Source organism: Eucyclogobius newberryi, unplaced genomic scaffold (genome assembly GCF_026437365.1).
Source record: "Eucyclogobius newberryi isolate DKJ021-1_F unplaced genomic scaffold, fEucNew1.0.hap1 SCAF_9, whole genome shotgun sequence".
Classification (NCBI taxonomy): domain Eukaryota; kingdom Metazoa; phylum Chordata; class Actinopteri; order Gobiiformes; family Gobiidae; genus Eucyclogobius; species Eucyclogobius newberryi.
The window spans coordinates 10,742,576-10,761,353 of NW_027316532.1; the positions used below are offsets into that span (position 1 = coordinate 10,742,576).

The 18,778-nt window shown below is 41.1% G+C and overlaps 1 protein-coding gene across 5 annotated transcripts in view; it reads right to left on the reverse strand.

The window, feature by feature from the left end:
* Positions 1-18,778, reverse strand: part of dazap1 (DAZ associated protein 1) — a 78,391-nt gene that overhangs the window by 56,769 nt on the left and 2,844 nt on the right. For 4 of the 5 annotated variants that reach the window (XM_072439489.1, XM_072439484.1, XM_072439488.1 and 1 more), the window contains exons 3-6: positions 7,817-7,983; positions 6,006-6,071; positions 3,337-3,444; positions 2,952-3,000 (exon numbers count right to left, since the gene is read on the reverse strand). In XM_072439489.1, coding sequence (XP_072295590.1) covers positions 2,952-3,000; positions 3,337-3,444; positions 6,006-6,071; positions 7,817-7,983 — 390 coding nt within the window. The remainder of the gene's footprint in view (positions 1-2,951; positions 3,001-3,336; positions 3,445-6,005; positions 6,072-7,816; positions 7,984-18,778) is intronic. The other variant, XM_072439487.1, reaches the window with a different exon arrangement.

Below are 18,778 nucleotides of genomic sequence, written 5' to 3' on the forward strand. Positions count from 1 at the left end.
TAAATTCCTGTGGCATTTGAGGACTCCCCTTCTTGGCATTATCTAACTCTAGCAATTTTAGTCGTTCTTGCAGATCATTTAGCTTTTTCTCCCTTTTTTCCTTTTTTGCAGAGGCTATGGCTATGATTTTTCCTCTCAAAACTGCTTTAGAAGCATTCCAGAGGATGGGCAGGGAAGTGTATTCCTCCAGAAAAGTCTTAATATCGTTTTTAATTTTTTTTCTTTAAACAAGGGGTCATCAAGCAGAGTGACATTGAACGTCCATATTGTGTTTTTTTGTCTTTCCTCCAAGTCTAGAGTGATATAGATATTAGCATGGTCCCTTAAGTCTATTACGTCAGAATCTGCCTCCGTGGTTTTTGATTTTTATAAAATAGTCTATTCTGGAATAGTTGCATGTGGATTAGAAATATGGGTATATTGGCGTGCATTATGATTCATCTCCCTCCAGATGTCAATCAGTCCTATATTCTTCATGAATTTATTAACTTATTTATTGTTCCTCCCGTGCCGGGACCGGGAACTCAGATATTTATCCTACTCTAGGTACTCAGGACCTCCTGATGAAAAGGTGTTATTGGTTTCACCAGAAACTAAACCTCTTTGTTTCCTATCAAACTAGCCTCTTTGTTTACTATCTGTCCTTTAATGGGCATTAAGCCTCCTATTATCCCTGGCTCACTCTCTCACCTCCCTGTGTAATTGATTAGCATCCGAATTCCCTGGGCGTCTACCTCTGCAGGGATTCAAAATTCTATAATAAACGACTTGAATCTTAACCCCCGTTTCCATTTAATGATGTTTTTTTCTTTTTTAACACAGTTTGCCTCTTTAACTCCTCTTTCAAACCATCTTTTTTCCCTGCTTAGAATCTTCTCCTCACTGTCTTTGATAGAGTGGTTTGTGGCTTTAAGATGAAGATGCACGGCGCTCTGTGGTCCTGAACGCCAGTGTCTTCTGTGCTGATAAAGCCTCTTGTGCAGCAAAGGCTGTTTAGTTTCTTCTATGTAACGCTCTTCACAATTTTCTTCAGTGCATTGGACAGAATAAACTACATTGCTCTGTTTTGCGTCGGCATCTTGTCCTTAGGGTGAACTAGTTTTTGTCTTAAAGTGTTGCGTGGTTTAAAATAAACAGGGATTTCATGTCAGACAGTCCCGAGACATAAGGGATAGAAACACCCGTCCTTCTCTCTTCTGTTTCCCTTTTGTCCCTTTTGTCCTGCTTTTTGGTTCTCTTCACTCTCTTCTCTTCACTTGGTATAAGTGGGATGAATATATTGAACAATACATTTTTGAATACTTTCCTCGCTGTGATGTGTGTTTTTTCCCCTTCATCTAAAGAGGCTTGTCAACTTTTTTAAACATTAGTATAAAATCCATATAAAATAAACCAAGGCTTCCCTTTAATAGGACACACTCTGAACCCTAAATACAAAAATGTACATGCACAAAAACGGCTAAAAAAAACAATGTATTCTCAATTTTAATATATTTTCATCATCAGAAAATAAATAAAAATACTACTTAAATCCTTTAAATGCCAGTTTGAAAACTTGGATTTCACACATGCAGTAAAATTGTCATGTTAACTGTTGACAACTTAACTGAAAAGTAATTTCAGTTCAATCTATACTAAAAAAAGTAAACCTGAATGTATAAAGCCATTATATTTGGCTGATTACGTTAACTTATTCAAACATATTATTTTAAGTATACTAATAACCTATTAGCATAACTTTATAATTTGATTTCATTAAGCTAATCACATACAAGAGGAATTGGAATCTAGAATAACTTGAATGAGACAATACTGTATACTGTACAACAATAATTGTGAATAATTGTTAAATTATGAAATTTCTTCTCACAACAATAGTAATTAATGTCCACAAACAAAAACGGTTATAAAAACAGAAAAACAGCTAAGAATAATATTTTAGCTTGTTTTGGCTAAATCTAAAGATCTATCCTTGCCTCATGAAAGATCCCAAATATAAAATCAAACTTTAACACTTTAAATCCCAGTTTTGAACATTTTTCAAAAATGTCCAAACTGAAGCAAAAGTATCACAGGGAATTTTTAGTTGTGTAGAATTAGATAACAATCGGTTGTGATGACCTTCTGATTGATTTTAATTGAACCTTCTGATGAAGATGGAGAAAAAGCTTTTTATACAACCATCTTAATAACAATTAAATATAACAAATGTTTTATTTATATATAGTTTCATTTTTGCTAAATTTATCATTTATGCAGTTTATCACTCAAATATATATTTGACCAATTACTGGCATGTTTTACATGTTTGTTATTTTCCCTTTGATTATAATGGGGCATTTTGTTTCCTCTGATTTTTGCTTCATTTTCAAATATCTAATAATAATAGATAAACTAAATAAACTAAAAACATTTTTATTGATCACCAATCTAATTTCATAGACAACATGTACAATTTGCTATTTTTATATACGTTTTTAAACTTTTTTCTTACATGAAATTCATTGTTTTTCCACTTTATACATAATGGGGGCAATAAAGGGTTAAGGTGACCACTTTGTTCAGGTGATAAAGTGACAGTTGGACAAGACACCTCACCTGACTCTGTGACCTCAGAAGTAACTTACAAACACAAGCTGCGGAGTAATAAATAATGGATTCCTAAAAAGAGGAGTTTGTTAAGCTTGTAAATTGAAATAGAAACCTAAAGACCTTATTAATCTAATGAGTTGAAAAAAAATCGACTTCCATTTGGCTGATAACCTGCCTGCTGTGCTCATCTAAGCCTGTATATTGCACAAAGTATGTTACCCCCAAGTGATAGTGTCTATTGTGTATTCCAAGGTCATTAACAATAAACCAAACAGGAGGTATGCTTTTGGGCCATAATAGTTTGTCATGTGATTTAGATGGAGAGGGGGTGAGGGAGTGAATGTGGGATCAGCTTTTACCTCGGGGCCTCTGCTTCTCCGCGTCATAGATCATTACCACCTCTGTGACCTTGAGACAGGACAAAAGAAAACAGTGAGCGCAGTCGGACATGCACCGAGCACCATAAAGAAATTAAACATCCCGACTCATATCCCCCTCAGACCACTGTTCATTTGACTGAAATAGAATACATACTCTGGTTTCTACTGGAGCGCTATTGCACGGTTCAAGTTAGCACCGCTCAAGTTGAGTTGGCATGGCTGGGGATCGTGTGGCTCAGGTTAGCGCTGGGTTAGCATGGCAGAGTCCTTTGGTGATGCAGTGACTTGACCTCTGCCATAGCGCTCCAACGGAAACGAGGCCAATGACAAAATAAGGCTTGTGTGGTGCTTTATCCATACTTACCACTCCGAATCGATTGAAATAGTCCCTGAGTTCGGGCTCTCCGCAGTTATGGGGGATGCCGCCTACAAATATCTTCTTAGACTTATTGCTATCAGTTTTGCTGCCCTTCTGAAAGAGAACAGGGAGTGGATGGATTTGGAAGGCTGTTAAATGATCACTCAGGGAAAAGGCCACTGAGCCCACATCTATTCAGCCCAAGTAGCAGAAAGCAGGCTCTGTTTTGGCCCTGGACTGACATGACATTAACACGTTAGTACAGACACGTCTCCACAGATCACAGAGCACGCTCCAGCCATTTACTCACTATTACTATCCAACACACTGCCGCTCTACTGAGGAGCACAATAAGAGCTTTCCTACTGCAGTATTTAGGACCTTCTCTGTCGTATAGTAGCTCAGCAAGTTAATATGCAAGAGTTGCACTACCTTAATGTCTTAGGTGCAATTACTTGCAATAAGTAGCAGGGCTACAACAATTACTCGAGTAAATAGAGCAATTTGATTACAAAAAAGCTTCATTATTTCATTGGCTCGATGATTCGTTTAATTTACATATTAAATCAAAAACACGTGAATCTGTGCCACGCAGCGCGCACGGAACGACTTGTGGCGCTTTTGTTTCATATGGAGCTTGTTCCAGACCTGCAGGAGCTAAAGATCAGAGAGCGGCGCGTTTTAAACTCACGAGTGACTGGGAAGAGTTTTGTAACTGCAGACATTTTGCAGCATTAGCATTTATTTATTATTATAAACTATAATGTTTAGGCTGCCCCAAATTAATTGTATGTTTGCTGTAACCCTACTAAAATTTTTAAAGTAGGTAGGTAGGTAATTTTTTTTTATTTATTATTTTCAACTTTGAAGGCATAAAAAAAATAAAAATTCGTATATAAAATCCACCTAATTAAGTTAATAATATCATTTATCAGGAGAGATAATACCACAAAGGTACAAAACAAAAAATGAAAAAGTCCAGCCAATAAACTATTTTTGGACATAAAACAAACAATTTTATTTTTTGTCCATTTTTACAATAAATGAACTTTTTATCCAAGGAACACAAATTGTGGAGATATGCTTGAGAGGATCTCTTCAGAAGGCACAATAAATCAAAATACACTGCATGGGTGTATGTAAAAAAAGAACTTTGTTTTAAAATCTAAAAGACAGAATAATAGGTCTTAACTTGAGCAGCATCATCAACGTTATGGCATTCTCCTCTGTCGTAGAATCCTCATTCTCCACGTCTTGGTCACATACATGACAAAGTCTGCATATTTCAAGCCTCTGTCGAATAGCGCTCAGAATAGCGATCAATCTCATAATTTTCACCTACCAAGTCCACTAGCACATCACGCCACGTATCAGTCTGAGTCCGAAGGTATCGCTAGTCCGAAGGCTCGCTAGTCCGAAGGCTCGCTAGTCCGAAGGCTCGCTAGTCCGAAGGTTCGCTAGTCCGAAGGGTCGCTAGTCCGAAGGGTCGCTAGTCCGAAGGGTCGCTAGTCCGAAGGGCCGCTAGTCCGAAGGTTCGCTAGTCCGAAGTGCCATTGGTTCGCCAGTTAGGGACCGTCTCTAAATTCCAATTGCACAAGTGTTTGTTTAAAAATGTGTTATCTTAAAAAATACCAAACATATACTAAAAACAACAACATTGAGCAAGAATCCAAGTTGCTAATCCTAGGTGCCATAGTCCTTTTGGGTTAAAAAATGTAACCCTTTGTAGATTTTAAAGAATATTTTTCTTTAAAAAATCAAGGATTCTTTTCAATAGCTCCCAAGTCAGCCAACCTAGATAGACAACGCTAAGTTATAATGGTAGTTTGAGTCTCTAGGTATCACGCACACCTTTTACTTTTTCTTTTCTTTTCTTTTTTAAAAAAATATTATTATTTTAACAAACACTTTACGTACTTTAGAGACGGTCCCTAACTGGTGCACGGGCCGCAAGGAGAGCTGCGCGGGCTCACAGTTTCGGACTACCAAACCTTCGGACTTGTGGGCAGCCACCCAAAAAATATTCAACACAGCGCTTTTTGAAAAACGGTCGGTGAGATATAAGAGAAAAAAAAGATATTTGGCATCACTTTGACAGTTGCTGATATTTTTTTTCTAGCCGGCAATTTTTTTTACCATGTTGGTCGGGTTACGGAAAACTGACATATTTTTTGGGGAAGCCTTATTTAAAAAAGGATTTAATATGTTTTCAAAAAATGTACCGATTAATCGAAGAAAGGAATCAATAGATTACTCGATTACTAAAATGATCAATAGCTGCAGCCCTAATAAGTAGTTTATTACACAGACATATGCATAATTTAGTTGTTGTAGTTTAGCTTTAGCATAGGAGCTGCTATAGTTGTCCTGATCATCACATTTTTACATCTGGTTTGTTAACAGGTCTTAGAGGAGCTCCGCTTTGTTACTTGCATCTTTACACAAAACTGATTATACTGATTATTACCTACTAGTGGAATACTACAACAATAATATTCTAACATAAAATGACATCAAATATACATTTCAGCTTTTATCCTGTGAACTGTATTGTAGAATTGTGTGAATAGCTGTGGAACTGAACTTTACAACTTTTAGTCAATCACAACCCGAATAAAAGTAGAAAAGGCAGAAAGGTGAGCGTTTCCTGCAGCAGCAGGAGAAGCATGTCTTACCCAGCCCTCCTTAGTGCGAGACTTTTCAGGCTGCATTCCTCTGGGAGTGCATGGCTTTGGGTCGATCTGACGAGAAAGACACAAACGCCTAACATTAGACTGGAATCAAAGGCACCTTCAGAGTGGCTCACAGCTCTAAATGGGGCAATTAGGATATGCACATATATTAGAATATTGAGGTCTCAAACCCAGGCTCAAAGTGGAACACTATTTATTCATTCAATGACATCACGTTACATACTAGAGCGGTGTGCATGTACTAGTGGCCATATTGTGATCATTTTAAATCAAAAAGAAAGCTCTAGTCAAAATGCATTGTTTTATTGCATCAGTGTGGTAACAACAAGCTACACAGACTCTTTGCCCTTTTTGTGAATAAACAAATGCCACTAAATGCTCATTACAATACTAAAGAGTGCTCTAGAGAGATAAAAGTAATGTTTTCAGCCCTCATTGTAGTGGAGTAAACTGATGAGTGTCAAAGCTTTACCAAAGCGCTGATGTCACAGTCTGGACATCTAGGGTTTGACATGTCACACAGGAGTTCACCTACCATCAGCCAAACACAAACACCACACATGTTTATACTAATAACTATTTAGATTTCATCCATGTGAGGCCAAATCAAATAGTGTGTTTCTGGTAACACTAAAGAAAAAACAAAAATCCAGGTAGGTAGGTCAGATTATTTTCTTTTTTTATATTTTAAAATCCTTGCACATGTTTTGCAGACAGTTTTCTTTTCTCAGAAGTGAGCGCTTCACATTGAAGTGGCCTTGTTGGTGCAGATGTTGAATAAAATAGTGATCTAGTGATCACCGCTCTTGTCGCCCGCTCCTGTCGCCCGCTCCTGTCGCCCGCTCCTGTCGCCCGCTCCTGTCGCCCGCTCCTGTCGCCCGCTCCTGTCGCCCACTCCTGTCGCCCGCTCCTGTCGCCCGCTCCTGTCGCCCGCTCCTGTCGCCCGCTCTGTCGCCCGCTCTGTCGCCCGCTCTGTCGCCCGCTCTGTCGCCCGCTCTGTCGCCCGCTCTGTCGCCCGCTCTGTCGCCCGCTCTGTCGCCCGCTCTGTCGGCGTTTATCCCACCGGTTAGATTAACTCGCCGGATGCGGGAGACGGGGCGGGTCTTTGGCTTCTATTCACTCCGTGGCTCCGATGAGGAAATGAGCAAACACGGGATTGTTAGGTTTTGTAGTTTCCACAAATATTTCCAATCACGATCCCGATCACGATTCATTACGATCCCCACACAATCTCACAATTTGACATTCTCGAAACGTAAATATGCGATAAAATGTATACGGTCGGGTTTTCTTTATTTTGAAATCCAACTTTTTTTTTTGGCCTTATTATGGGGCTTTTGACAACTTAACCTTTGGGATGTTTTCACACTTGATCCAATTGAAGTGAAATCTAGAACTCTTCTGGCTAAGTGCGCTTCGTCTGTCAAACCAGATTCTAAGTGCAGTAACTTCAGCCCTGCATCCCTCGGATGGGGCACTCCTGAGTGCACTAAGGCCAACCTAAAGACTAAGGTGGGAAATTGTTGCCTGACCAGCCAAGACCAGGTTATACAGACGTTTTGGTCTGAAATCATTTCCTGTCTCCCCAATTTCTAAATCATGCAATCATGAGCTCTGGTGTGTATTTTACAACAAGTCCTCAAGACAAGAAGTGTGAACATGTCACTTCAATCTTTTTTGCATAATATGAAGTAAAGTTACAAGTGGATAAAACCACGTTTCTCTGATTCATAGACATCTGAACAACATACGTGGTCAAAGAAGTCACCACACAAGCTGAATAATGTACTTACATTTCTACCGTCCAGACTGTGTGGTTTGGTCTCCAGCACGTTGCGCACACAGCTTGGGTCTTTAAATTTAACAAACCCAAAGCCCCGTGACTGATTTGTTGTTTTGTCCTTCATGATGACACAGTCTACCACCTCTCCATACTGAGAGAAGTAGTTTCGGAGAGTTTCTGTAAAAAGAAAAAGAAAAGAAAATGGTGTGTTTCAGAAATAAGGGGCTTATACATCCACAGAGAGTCTGAGGTCAAGGTCAGGTCGAGCTGTGAACCGTTACAGGGCGTGAAATAACGTTTGCCCCGTTCCTGATTTCTTGTTTTTCTGCATTTGTCACAATTAAAAGTTTCAGATCATCAAACAAATTCAAACATTCTCTCATATTCCATTGTTGTGGCATGTTTCTTGCTAGTGAAACGTAATTAATGATTGTTAATCATTGACTGAAGTTCAGAAGGTGGACCACCTTATGAACTTATGATGTAGAGGAAAATGACCATGGTGAAACTGGTATGCAGTTTTGAGGGATAAAAGGTATTGTTATCACCTCGGCCCCCCAAAAAAGACTGAAAAAACGGTATGAGCCGCAGGACAAGCTAAAACTGTTGGAGGTTGAACATACCAAGAATAATAATCCTCAAGTACTACAAGAAATGTAAAAGATTAGATGATGAATCATGAGAAATAACAAAAACAAAATGCTCTCATATTATGAGAGTGGATACATTCGTCTTGGAAACAGAAAACAACAAGTTGAACGAGACATTTAAAAAATATAAGACTGTACAAGATAAGATAAGATAAGATATTCCTTTATTGTCCCACATGGGGAAATTTCATTGGTGCAACGCAGGTAGATACAGAGGTAGATACAGAAGAACAGATCACTTATAGGAAGTCTGAAAAACACTTTCAGTAGAAGATCTCCTATAAATAAATAAAAACTCCCATAGACAAATAAATAAATAAATAAATACCATTGCATGTGATCCCGACAGTAATTGCACATGAATATGTGTCACGACAGCACATAGATTGCACATATGACAGAATTGCACATCAGTATTAGGTTAGGTCAGTATTGCGAGTGTTCAGTACTAACAGTTTTTGTTATAAAGTCTGACAGCAGCAGGAAGGAAAAACCTACGGAACCTTTCCTTCACACATCGAGGGTGGATCAGTCTCTCACTGAAGCTGCTCTCCAGAGCGGAGAGAGTGTCCTGCAGGGGGTGACACTCATGGTCCAGCATAGATGTGAATCTAGCCAGGACCCTCCTGTCCCCCACCTCCTGCACCGAGTCCAGAGCACAGCCCAGGACGGAGCTGGACTTCTTGATGACTCTGTCCAGCCTCTTCCTCTCCCTCTCTGTGATGCTGCTGCTCCAGCAGGCCACACCATACAGGAGGGCCGATGCCACCACAGAGTCGTAGAAGGTCTTCAGGAGTGGCCCTGTCACTCCAAAAGACCTGAGTCTCCTCAGGAGGTAGAGCCGACTCTGGCTCTTCCTGTACAGTGCGTCTGTGTTATGAGTCCAGTCCAGTTTGTGGTTCAGATGAACACCCAGGTACTTGTATGAGTCCACTCTCTCAATGTCCCGTCCCTGGATGTTCACTGGTGAGGGGGCAGTGGGGTGGCGTCTGCGGAAATCCACCACCATCTCCTTGGTCTTCCCCGCGTTGATGAGGAGGTGGTTCCGCTGACACCAGTCCACAAAGTCCTGCGCCAGTCCTCTGCCCTCCACATCATCGTCGTCCGTGATGAGTCCGATGATGGCAGAGTCGTCAGAGAACTTCTGCAGGACACAGCTGTCCGTGTCATGTCTGAAGTCTGCAGTGTAAAGGGTGAAGAGAAAGGGCGCGAGGACAGTGCCCTGGGGCGCCCCCACACTGCAGGTCCGAGTGTCAGACACACAGTTCCGGGCTCTCACAAACTGGGGTCGGTCTGTGAGGTAGTCCAGGATCCACTCTGCCAGGTCATACTCCACACCAGCCGTCTCCAGCTTGTCCCTCAGGAGCAGCGGCTGGATGGTGTTGAAGGCGCTGGAAAGATCGAAGAACAGAATCCTCACAGAGCTGCCAGGCTTTTCCAGGTGAGAGAGAGAGCGGTGCAGCAGGGAGATGACGGCGTCCTCCACTCCGATGCCAGACCGATATGCAAACTGCAGCGGGTCCATGGCTGAGCTCACGGTGGAGCGGAGGTGGTCCAGGACCAGCCGCTCCAGTGTCTTCATCAGGTGGGACGTGAGAGCCACTGGCCTGAAGCTGTTGAGGTCTTTGGGGCGCGGTGTCTTAGGCACAGGTACCAGACAGGAGGTCTTCCAGACCTGTGGTACCACCCTCAGCTTCAGGCTCATGTTGAAGACATGCTCCATAACTCCACACAGTTCATCTGCGCAGGACTTAAGGAGCCTGGGGCTGATGCCATCAGGTCCTGCTGCCTTCCTCACTTTAATCCTCTTCAGCTCACTCCTCACCTGTGCTGCTGTGACAGTCAGTGGTTGGCAGGGGGACCGTGTGCTGGGGGGATGGGTGAGTCCAGGCGAAGTGGGGAGCTGATGGTCCGGGGCAGAGAAGTGAAGAGGAACAGATGCAGGGCATTGTCCAGCTGTGGAAGAGGGAGCATGCAGCTGTGCAGGGGGAGGGGCGGGTGACCGATCAAACCTCAAGAAGTGAGCATTTAAATCATCCACCCACTGTAGATCCCCCTCTGTCTGGGCAGGGGGGATTTTGAAGCCCGAGATGGTTTTCAGGCTCCTCCACACTCCCTGAATGTTCTTTTGCTGCAGCTGCTCCTCTATCCTCCTCTTGTAGCCGGCCTCAGCCTGCCTGATCTTCCTCCTCAGCTCCTTCTGCACAGTCCTCAGCTCCTCCTTGTTCCCTGACCTGAAGGCTCTCTTCTTCTCCTTCAGCAGAGCCTTCAGTTCACGGTTAATCCACGGCTTGTTGTTTGGAAAACACCGCACCGTCCGGGAGGGAACAATGTTCTCAAAACAGAAGTTGATGTAGTCCGTGATGCACTCTGTGATGGTGTTGATATCCTCCCCATGTGGGTCATAAAGCTCAGTCCAGACAGTGGTGCTGAAGCAGTCCCTCAGAGCCTCCTCGCTCTCAGCAGACCACATCCTCACCTCACGGGACACCACAGGCTGCCTGCGCACGATGGGTTCATACACAGGCCTCAGATGTACAAGGTTGTGGTCCGAGCTGCCCAGGGGAGGGAGGGGGGAAGAAGAATAAGCCTCCTTGGTGTTGGCAAAAAACAAGTCCAATGTTCTATTCTCTCTGGTGGGGCAGGTAACATACTGGGTGTATGTTGGTAGAACAGAAGAGGGAGAAGCGTGGTTAAAGTCACCAGAGATGAGGTAGAGAGCCTGTGGATGCTGTGTTTGCAGCCTACAAGTGCAGGAGAGCAGTGCTTCACAAGCATCTTCAGCATTGGCAGACGGGGCCACATAGACTGCGATCAAAATCACATGTGAGAAGTCCCGGGGCAGATAATATGGCCTCATGCCAATAGCCAATAGTTCAATATCCTTGTTACATAGCTGCTCCCTCACTGTGCAGTGTTCGGGTTTGGACCAGCTCGTGTTCACATACACCGCCAGACCTCCACCTCTTTTCTTCCCGGATTCTCTCGTTCTGTCCGCCCGCAGCAGATGAAAATTGTCCAAACCTACAATAGAGTCTGGCATTTCTGCTGTTAACCAGGTCTCTGTGAAAATCAAGACGCTGCTGTCCCTATAAATCCTCTGGGACCGCATGAGGCTCGCTATTTCCGTCATTTTATTTTGAAGGGAACTCACGTTACCCATGACTACGGCGGGAACCGACTTCCCGTTTGTCCCTCTCTTCTCTCGGAGTTTAGGTCCAGCCCGTCTGCTTCGTTGCGTTTTCCTTAGGATGTCCGCCGGGATAACGTGACGATCTCCGGGTAAGACGACAGTTCTCCGCAGTTTCATTAGTTCTTCCTTTGTGTAAACGCGGTACGGCGCCGGGCGGGGGCGGGGCCGGAGCCGGGGGACTCAGAGCCAAGACACATCGCAACGACACGACGAAAACACTCAATCCAGCCGAATAAAGTCAAAACAAGTTAATTTAAAGCGATTCCAGTGCGTGTCCCGATCGTTCGTGAAGTTCCTCTTTCATATAAACGTGTATATAAACGTGTACCGACGACACGCCGTACTTTAGCGCGGCCGGAGGGCGCGGGGAGGGGGCTGGTGGGCTCGCTCGGAGCTAGCTCACGTCACAACAACACAACGAACGCAACGAAAAACGCTCAAATCCAGCCGAAAAAAGTCAAAAACAGTTGAATTAAAAAACTATTCCAGCGCGTGTCCCTATCGTACAGTAAAATAGAAAAAATATACTAACTATATTTACAAAATATAGGAGATAAAGCACAATTAGTGTGAGAAAGAAGAGAGAGCGTTTACACCGGGCTGCCAGCTGTACCAGCGCCTTATGACAATCTCCAAACACTGAAATTTCAGGTCATAAAGAAGAAAACAATTATGACCTGAAATAACAATTTGAGAAATAACGGGTGCAATTAACAAATTAAATAACAATTACATCTCCAGAGAGCACTAGGTTCACCACAGAGCGGTATAAAGCTTAAATCCTCTGCTTTGAACAACTTTAACTGAGTACTTAAAAGAGTTCAGATTCCTCCAACTTGGAAAAGAAGCAATCATGTCTATAACACCTAAAGAAGGGAAGGATTGACTGGACTGCGTATCTCAATCCTGAATATGGGCCATCGTACATGTACACCTCAATCATGACAAAAGAATAGGGCTGGTCACTATTACTCGCTTCCATATGATAGGAATTGACAGATGGTCAACAGGAATTGCAGGGGTCTCACTACATATATTCAGGGATGGCGCCCCCGCGTTATCGGCGAGCGTTAGCGGCGAGCGTTACTTTTGCAGCAGACGCGGCACAGCAACCCATCAGAGATTACGCTCTAGTGACGTGCTACGCACGACCCGGACAAAGGCCCTAAAAAAGCCCAACAATGAAATAAATTAATTAATTTAAAGCCTCAAGATGCAGCTCTTGGAGCAAATAAAGATATTGACTAAACTCTGCCCAGCCCTAAAGTGTCTGACTCTGATCTTCTATGATCCTGACTCTGAGGCTGTGTCCAATGGAGGAAAAGGAAAAGAAGAGTTGATGTGTCTAAATTATTTCAGCATTATAATACTGTCATGAGCTAAAACTGTACACATTTTCATTACATACCATAATTGTGAATACAATTGTGTATTATGATACAGTGCTCACTGGTAATACATTTAAATGACTATGTATTTATGTTTATTTATCATTTCCATTATTGCATTAAGTTTTGTTTAGCCAATATTCAAATTTCTTGATGGTGGATAGAACTATACACCATGTAATAGTGTGTTTAGGCTTATACACCATGTAATAGTATGTTTAGACTTATACACCATGTAATAGTATGTTTAGGCTTATACACCATGTAATAGTGTGTTTAGACTTATACACCATGTAGTAGTATGTTTAGACTTATACACCATGTAATAGTATGTTTAGGCTTATACACCATGTAATAGTGTGTTTAGACTTATACACCATGTAATAGTATGTTTAGACTTATACACCATGTAATAGTATGTTTAGACTTATACACCATGTAATAGTATGTTTAGACTTATACACCATGTAATAGTATGTTTAGACTTATACACCATGTAATAGTGTGTTTAGGCTTATACACCATGTAATAGTGTGTTTAGGCTTATACACCATGTAATAGTGTGTTTAGGCTTATACACCATGTAATAGTGTGTTTAGGCCTATACACCATGTAATAGTATGTTTAGGCTTATACACCATGTAATAGTATGTTTAGGCTTATACACCATGTAGTAGTATGTTTAGGCTTATACACCATGTAATAGTGTGTTTAGGCTTATACACCATGTAATAGTGTGTTTAGGCTTATACACCATGTAATAGTGTGTTTAGGCTTATACACCATGTAATAGTATGTTTAGACTTATACACCATGTAATAGTATGTTTAGACTTATACACCATGTAATAGTATGTTTAGACTTATACACCATGTAATAGTGTGTTTAGGCTTATACACCATGTAATAGTGTGTTTAGGCTTATACACCATGTAATAGTGTGTTTAGGCTTATACACCATGTAATAGTATGTTTAGGCCTATACACCATGTAATAGTATGTTTAGGCTTATACACCATGTAGTAGTATGTTTAGGCTTATACACCATGTAGTAGTATGTTTAGGCTTATACACCATGTAATAGTGTGTTAAGGCTTATACACCATGTAATAGTATGTTTAGGCTTATACACCATGTAATAGTGTGTTTAGGCTTATACACCATGTAATAGTGTGTTTAGGCTTATACACCATGTAATAGTGTGTTTAGGCTTATACACCATGTAATAGTGTGCTTAGGCTTATACACCATGTAATAGTGTGTTTAGGCTTATACACCATGTAATAGTATGTTTAGGCTTATACACCATGTAATAGTGTGTTTAGGCCTATGCACTATGTAATAGTATGTTTATGGTACATGTTCCTTTGGAAATAATGAAGGTACATTAAACCATCCTTGGAGGAAAATGCGACCTCATATGAGGCATATTTACACTCCCTTTGAAACGTTCTGGGGAGAACACTGTACTGGGACCAAAAAAAAATTAACGAATGTGTCAAAAGCAGGTGCAGTGCAGAGCTGACTGATACAAAATGTTACATGCGGAGAAAAGCAACATGAAACACATGAGTACACGTGAGCTTCTGCGAGCTATACGTCTCTTTCATTTGATAGCATATTGATTTTGAGTTATGAATGTATGTTTTAAAATATGTTTGTGAACCATTCTGGCTATTCATTTAGACTCTAAAAAATGCAGGCAATGAAAAAAAGAACTGTTCAGGAACCGGTAACGATATTGTTAAAAAATATAAAGAAAGAAAAATATAAAAGGTACCCAGCCCTACAAAAGGATGGAACAAATACTCTCACAGGATTTTCTAACAAATGAGAAAACCCAGGACACCAAACATACATAGAGGAAAATAAGTAATTGAACACGCTGCGATTTTGCAAGTTCTTACTCAGAACTTATGGAGGGGTCTGACATTTTCATCATAGGTACATTTCCACGGAGAGAGGGAATCTTTAAAAACAAATCTGTAAATCACATTGTATGAATTTTAAATAATAGCAACAATTCTGGCTCTCAAAGACCTGACGTCTTTAAGAGCATTTAAAAAGTCCACCTTTACTCCACTTATTAATCTAAATTAGTTTTACCCATTTGAGCTCGTTAGATACATAAAAGACACAAAACCAAAGAGCTGACAAAAGACACCAGAGGCTAAATTGCAGACCTCCACAAGGCTGGAAAGTGCTACGTGGCAATTGGCAGGCAACTTGGTAAAACAACTGTTGGAGCAATTGTTAGAAAATGGAAGACGCTAAAGATGACTGTCAATCTCCCTCGAGGCAAAATCAGTATCAGGGTATCAATGATGATAAGAAAGGTGAGGAATCAGCTCAGAACTACATGGGAGGCACTGGTCAATGACCTAAAGAGAGCTGGGAACACAGTTTCAAAGTAATACCAAACCGTCATAGTTTAAAATCATGCATCGCAGGCAAGGTTCCCCTGCTTAAGTCACATGTCCAGGCCCATCTGAAGTTCGCCAATGACCATCTGGATGATGCAGAGGAGTCATGGGCAAAAGTCATGTGGTCATATGAGACCAAAACAGAACTTTTTGGTATAAACACTTGCCGTGTTGAGAGTACCATCCCAGGAACACCATCTCTACTGTGAAGCATGGGGGTGGAAACATCACGCTTTGGGGTAGGAAACATCATGCTTTGGGGGAGGAAACATCACGCTTTGGGGTAGGAAACATCATGCTTTGGGGTAGGAAACATCAGGCTTTGGGGTAGGAAACATCAGGCTTTGGGGGTGCACAGGGGACAGAACAACTGCACTGTATTAAGAAGAGAATGAATGGGGCCATGTATTGCAAGATTTTGGGAAACAACCTCCTTCCCTCAGTCAGAGCATTGAAGATGGGTCGTGGCTGAGTCTTCCAACATGACAATGACCACGGAAAGGGCAGGATAACCAAGGAATGTCCCATGAGAAGCAGGTTCTGGAGTGGCTTAGCCAGTCTTCAGACTATAAATCCCATAGAAAATATTTGGATGTAGCTGAAACTCCCTGTTGCTTAACGACAGCCCCAAAACCTAACTGATCTAGAGAAGATCTGTCTGGAAGAGTGGGCAAAAAATCCTGCTCGAGTGTGTGCAAACCTGGACAAGGAAATGTTTGACCTCTGTAATTGTTAACAAAGGCTTCTGTAACAAATATCAACATTGCTTTTTCTACGGTGTTCAAATATTTGCAGCAATAACATACAAATGAATTAGTTTGGAAATTGTAAAAATGTTTAGATTATTTTCTCACAGTGGAAATGCACCTACGATGAAAATTTCAGACCCCTCTACAATTTTTAAGTGGGAGAACTTGCAAAACCGCAGGGTTTTCAAATACTTATGTTCCTCACCATACATGGGACTCATTTCTCCAGAGACCACCACACGGAGACAGGCGTGGTCAATCTGATAGATCCGTCAAACATCTGAACATCTGATAATATGTCAGATGGTATATATATTGCTTGTATACCACTATCTTAGATGACAATGAAAAAAACACCTTTTGTAATAAAAGGCGTTTTTTCGATCTGTGGCTCCGAAAATCTTCTCTGCCGTTTTAAGTCCATAAATTATCGCCAGACTCTCCCTTTTTCCATTTAATCACGATCAGTACAACTGCGTACTGCCCCGAAGTGACAAGCCAGCTTGAAACGTGTGTTGAAATATTTTTGATTAACTGTGTCTAATAGGGCTGTGTTCAAAATATTGATACGCGTATCGATACTGAGGCACACTATAGATATATATATTATTTTTTTTTGTGCCCAATAGGCTTTAAACGAGGTGGAGTAGTACTTTTGATCAGCTGTTTGTGCTGCTCCTCTCGGCCGAGGTGAGAAGGAGCTGTGGACCTGATCAGAAGCTCCTCTGTGCCGAAGACCATGACAATACTTTACTAGAATGTGTTCCATATATCTCTATTTGGATCAGTTGGATGCATAATGGGTTTATAAATAAGTGCTTTGTGGGTAAACATGAAATTTCATACATTTTCTTATTCAGAGTAAAAATATTACACATTTGGTAAATTTTTAAGACCCTTTTTTTTCAAATGTATTGGGATACGTATCGTAATGAGGGAATTGTATCGGAATATACAAGTATCGAGATACGTATCGTATTGTGACCCCTGTATCGGGATACGTATCGTAGCGTGAGTGTCTTGGCAATACCCAGCCCTAGTGTCTAATACCCTCTGCAGCCAGTATATGGTGCCAAAACTCAGCTAGTCCAATGGCAAACAGCAGAAATCCAAATGTAATTTGTTTGTTATAAATATAGATTTTTTTTTTGTTTGTCCTAAAACATAAGATGCCAAATTCCGGTCCTCAAGAGCATGTTTAGAGTCTAATAACAATACAAATAATGCGTAATATTTCCCCTTTAATAAAAAACATAATTAAAGATTCTTGAGGCAGGTTTGAGACAGGGCTGTGATTGGTCTCTTTCTTGTTCACTCTGTACTTGGAACCAAAATTAGACAATCAAAAAAATTCTGTGTTGTAACAATTGATGAGATCGATTTTTTTTTACCAAACCCAAAACGGCGATATCTAATGTGTGATGCATTTCCTTAATAAGATTGGTCCAACCTCCGGATACGAATATGCGAAAAAACTAAAAGACTTTGTTACTGGCAACCCACTTTGACTTTTAGAAAGACCTATCAATTTAAATGACAAATGGAATCTCTGAATTATTTGGCTTTTCGTTCCTGATAAAGATTTGTCAATAATTCTAAAGAAAGGTTAAGGCAACAGAAGGAGGTAGCACACAGGGCCGTCAAAATGCCTCCAGATACAAACATGTTTAAACAAGTTACAAGGATGGATTTTTTTTCTGGTTTGAAAATTGCTCGTTATGACCACACCCTGAGACCTATGCATATGATTCAACAGCGTTTGACCTGATGATGTCTCAGTTTGGAGACAATAAGATAAAAACCCTGGTTAAACTACAGGGACAGGATTTTGGTCATGTCAAGTTTGAACCAAAATGGCCGACGCCCTGTGTGGTTTAGGACGGGTCCTCCATTGGCGTAATGCATTTCAGGGCGGAGTCATATCAGTCTTTACATGCTCTGACGTGACCTATCTTTTATGTCAAGTTTTGTCTGCTACGTAGATATTTTTCCAGTCAGAGCTCCCGTTTCTGTCATGTAAATCGATTTTTCTGGTCGGCACTACTGAGCTGTATTTTAATATTTTCTCTTGGGGTATTCACTCAAAATTAGAGATCAACGGACTCTTTTTATAATTCTTTATACCCTTAGTTACAATAGGGTCTTGCACAGTGGACTATTAGTTATAAAAGGCCCAGTCCAGGCTCAGTGCTGCAGGTCTGAAAAGGTCCCCAGAGACCAGAGCAAGTCCCAACAACAAACCGCACACCATCCTCTCATGGCTGGGTAGTTTTGAGTATCATGAGGAATATTGAGAAGAATATTCAGAGGATATTTTCACACCTCATCAGAATGTGTTCAATGTGTCTGAAACGTCTGAGATTGAAGTATCACACAAAACGTCAATGGACCATAAAATGATCCTCAAAAGAGCAAAAATATGACTTTATAGTATTGTTATTGGAGATTACACTGGATGTTTCGGTTTCCTTTTGAGGTATTAGTTTATCGTTTTAAATGAGAGATGATACGTTACATATTCTTACTTTGCAAATCTCCAAAAACAACAATTGGTTGTTTTCAGATTCTAG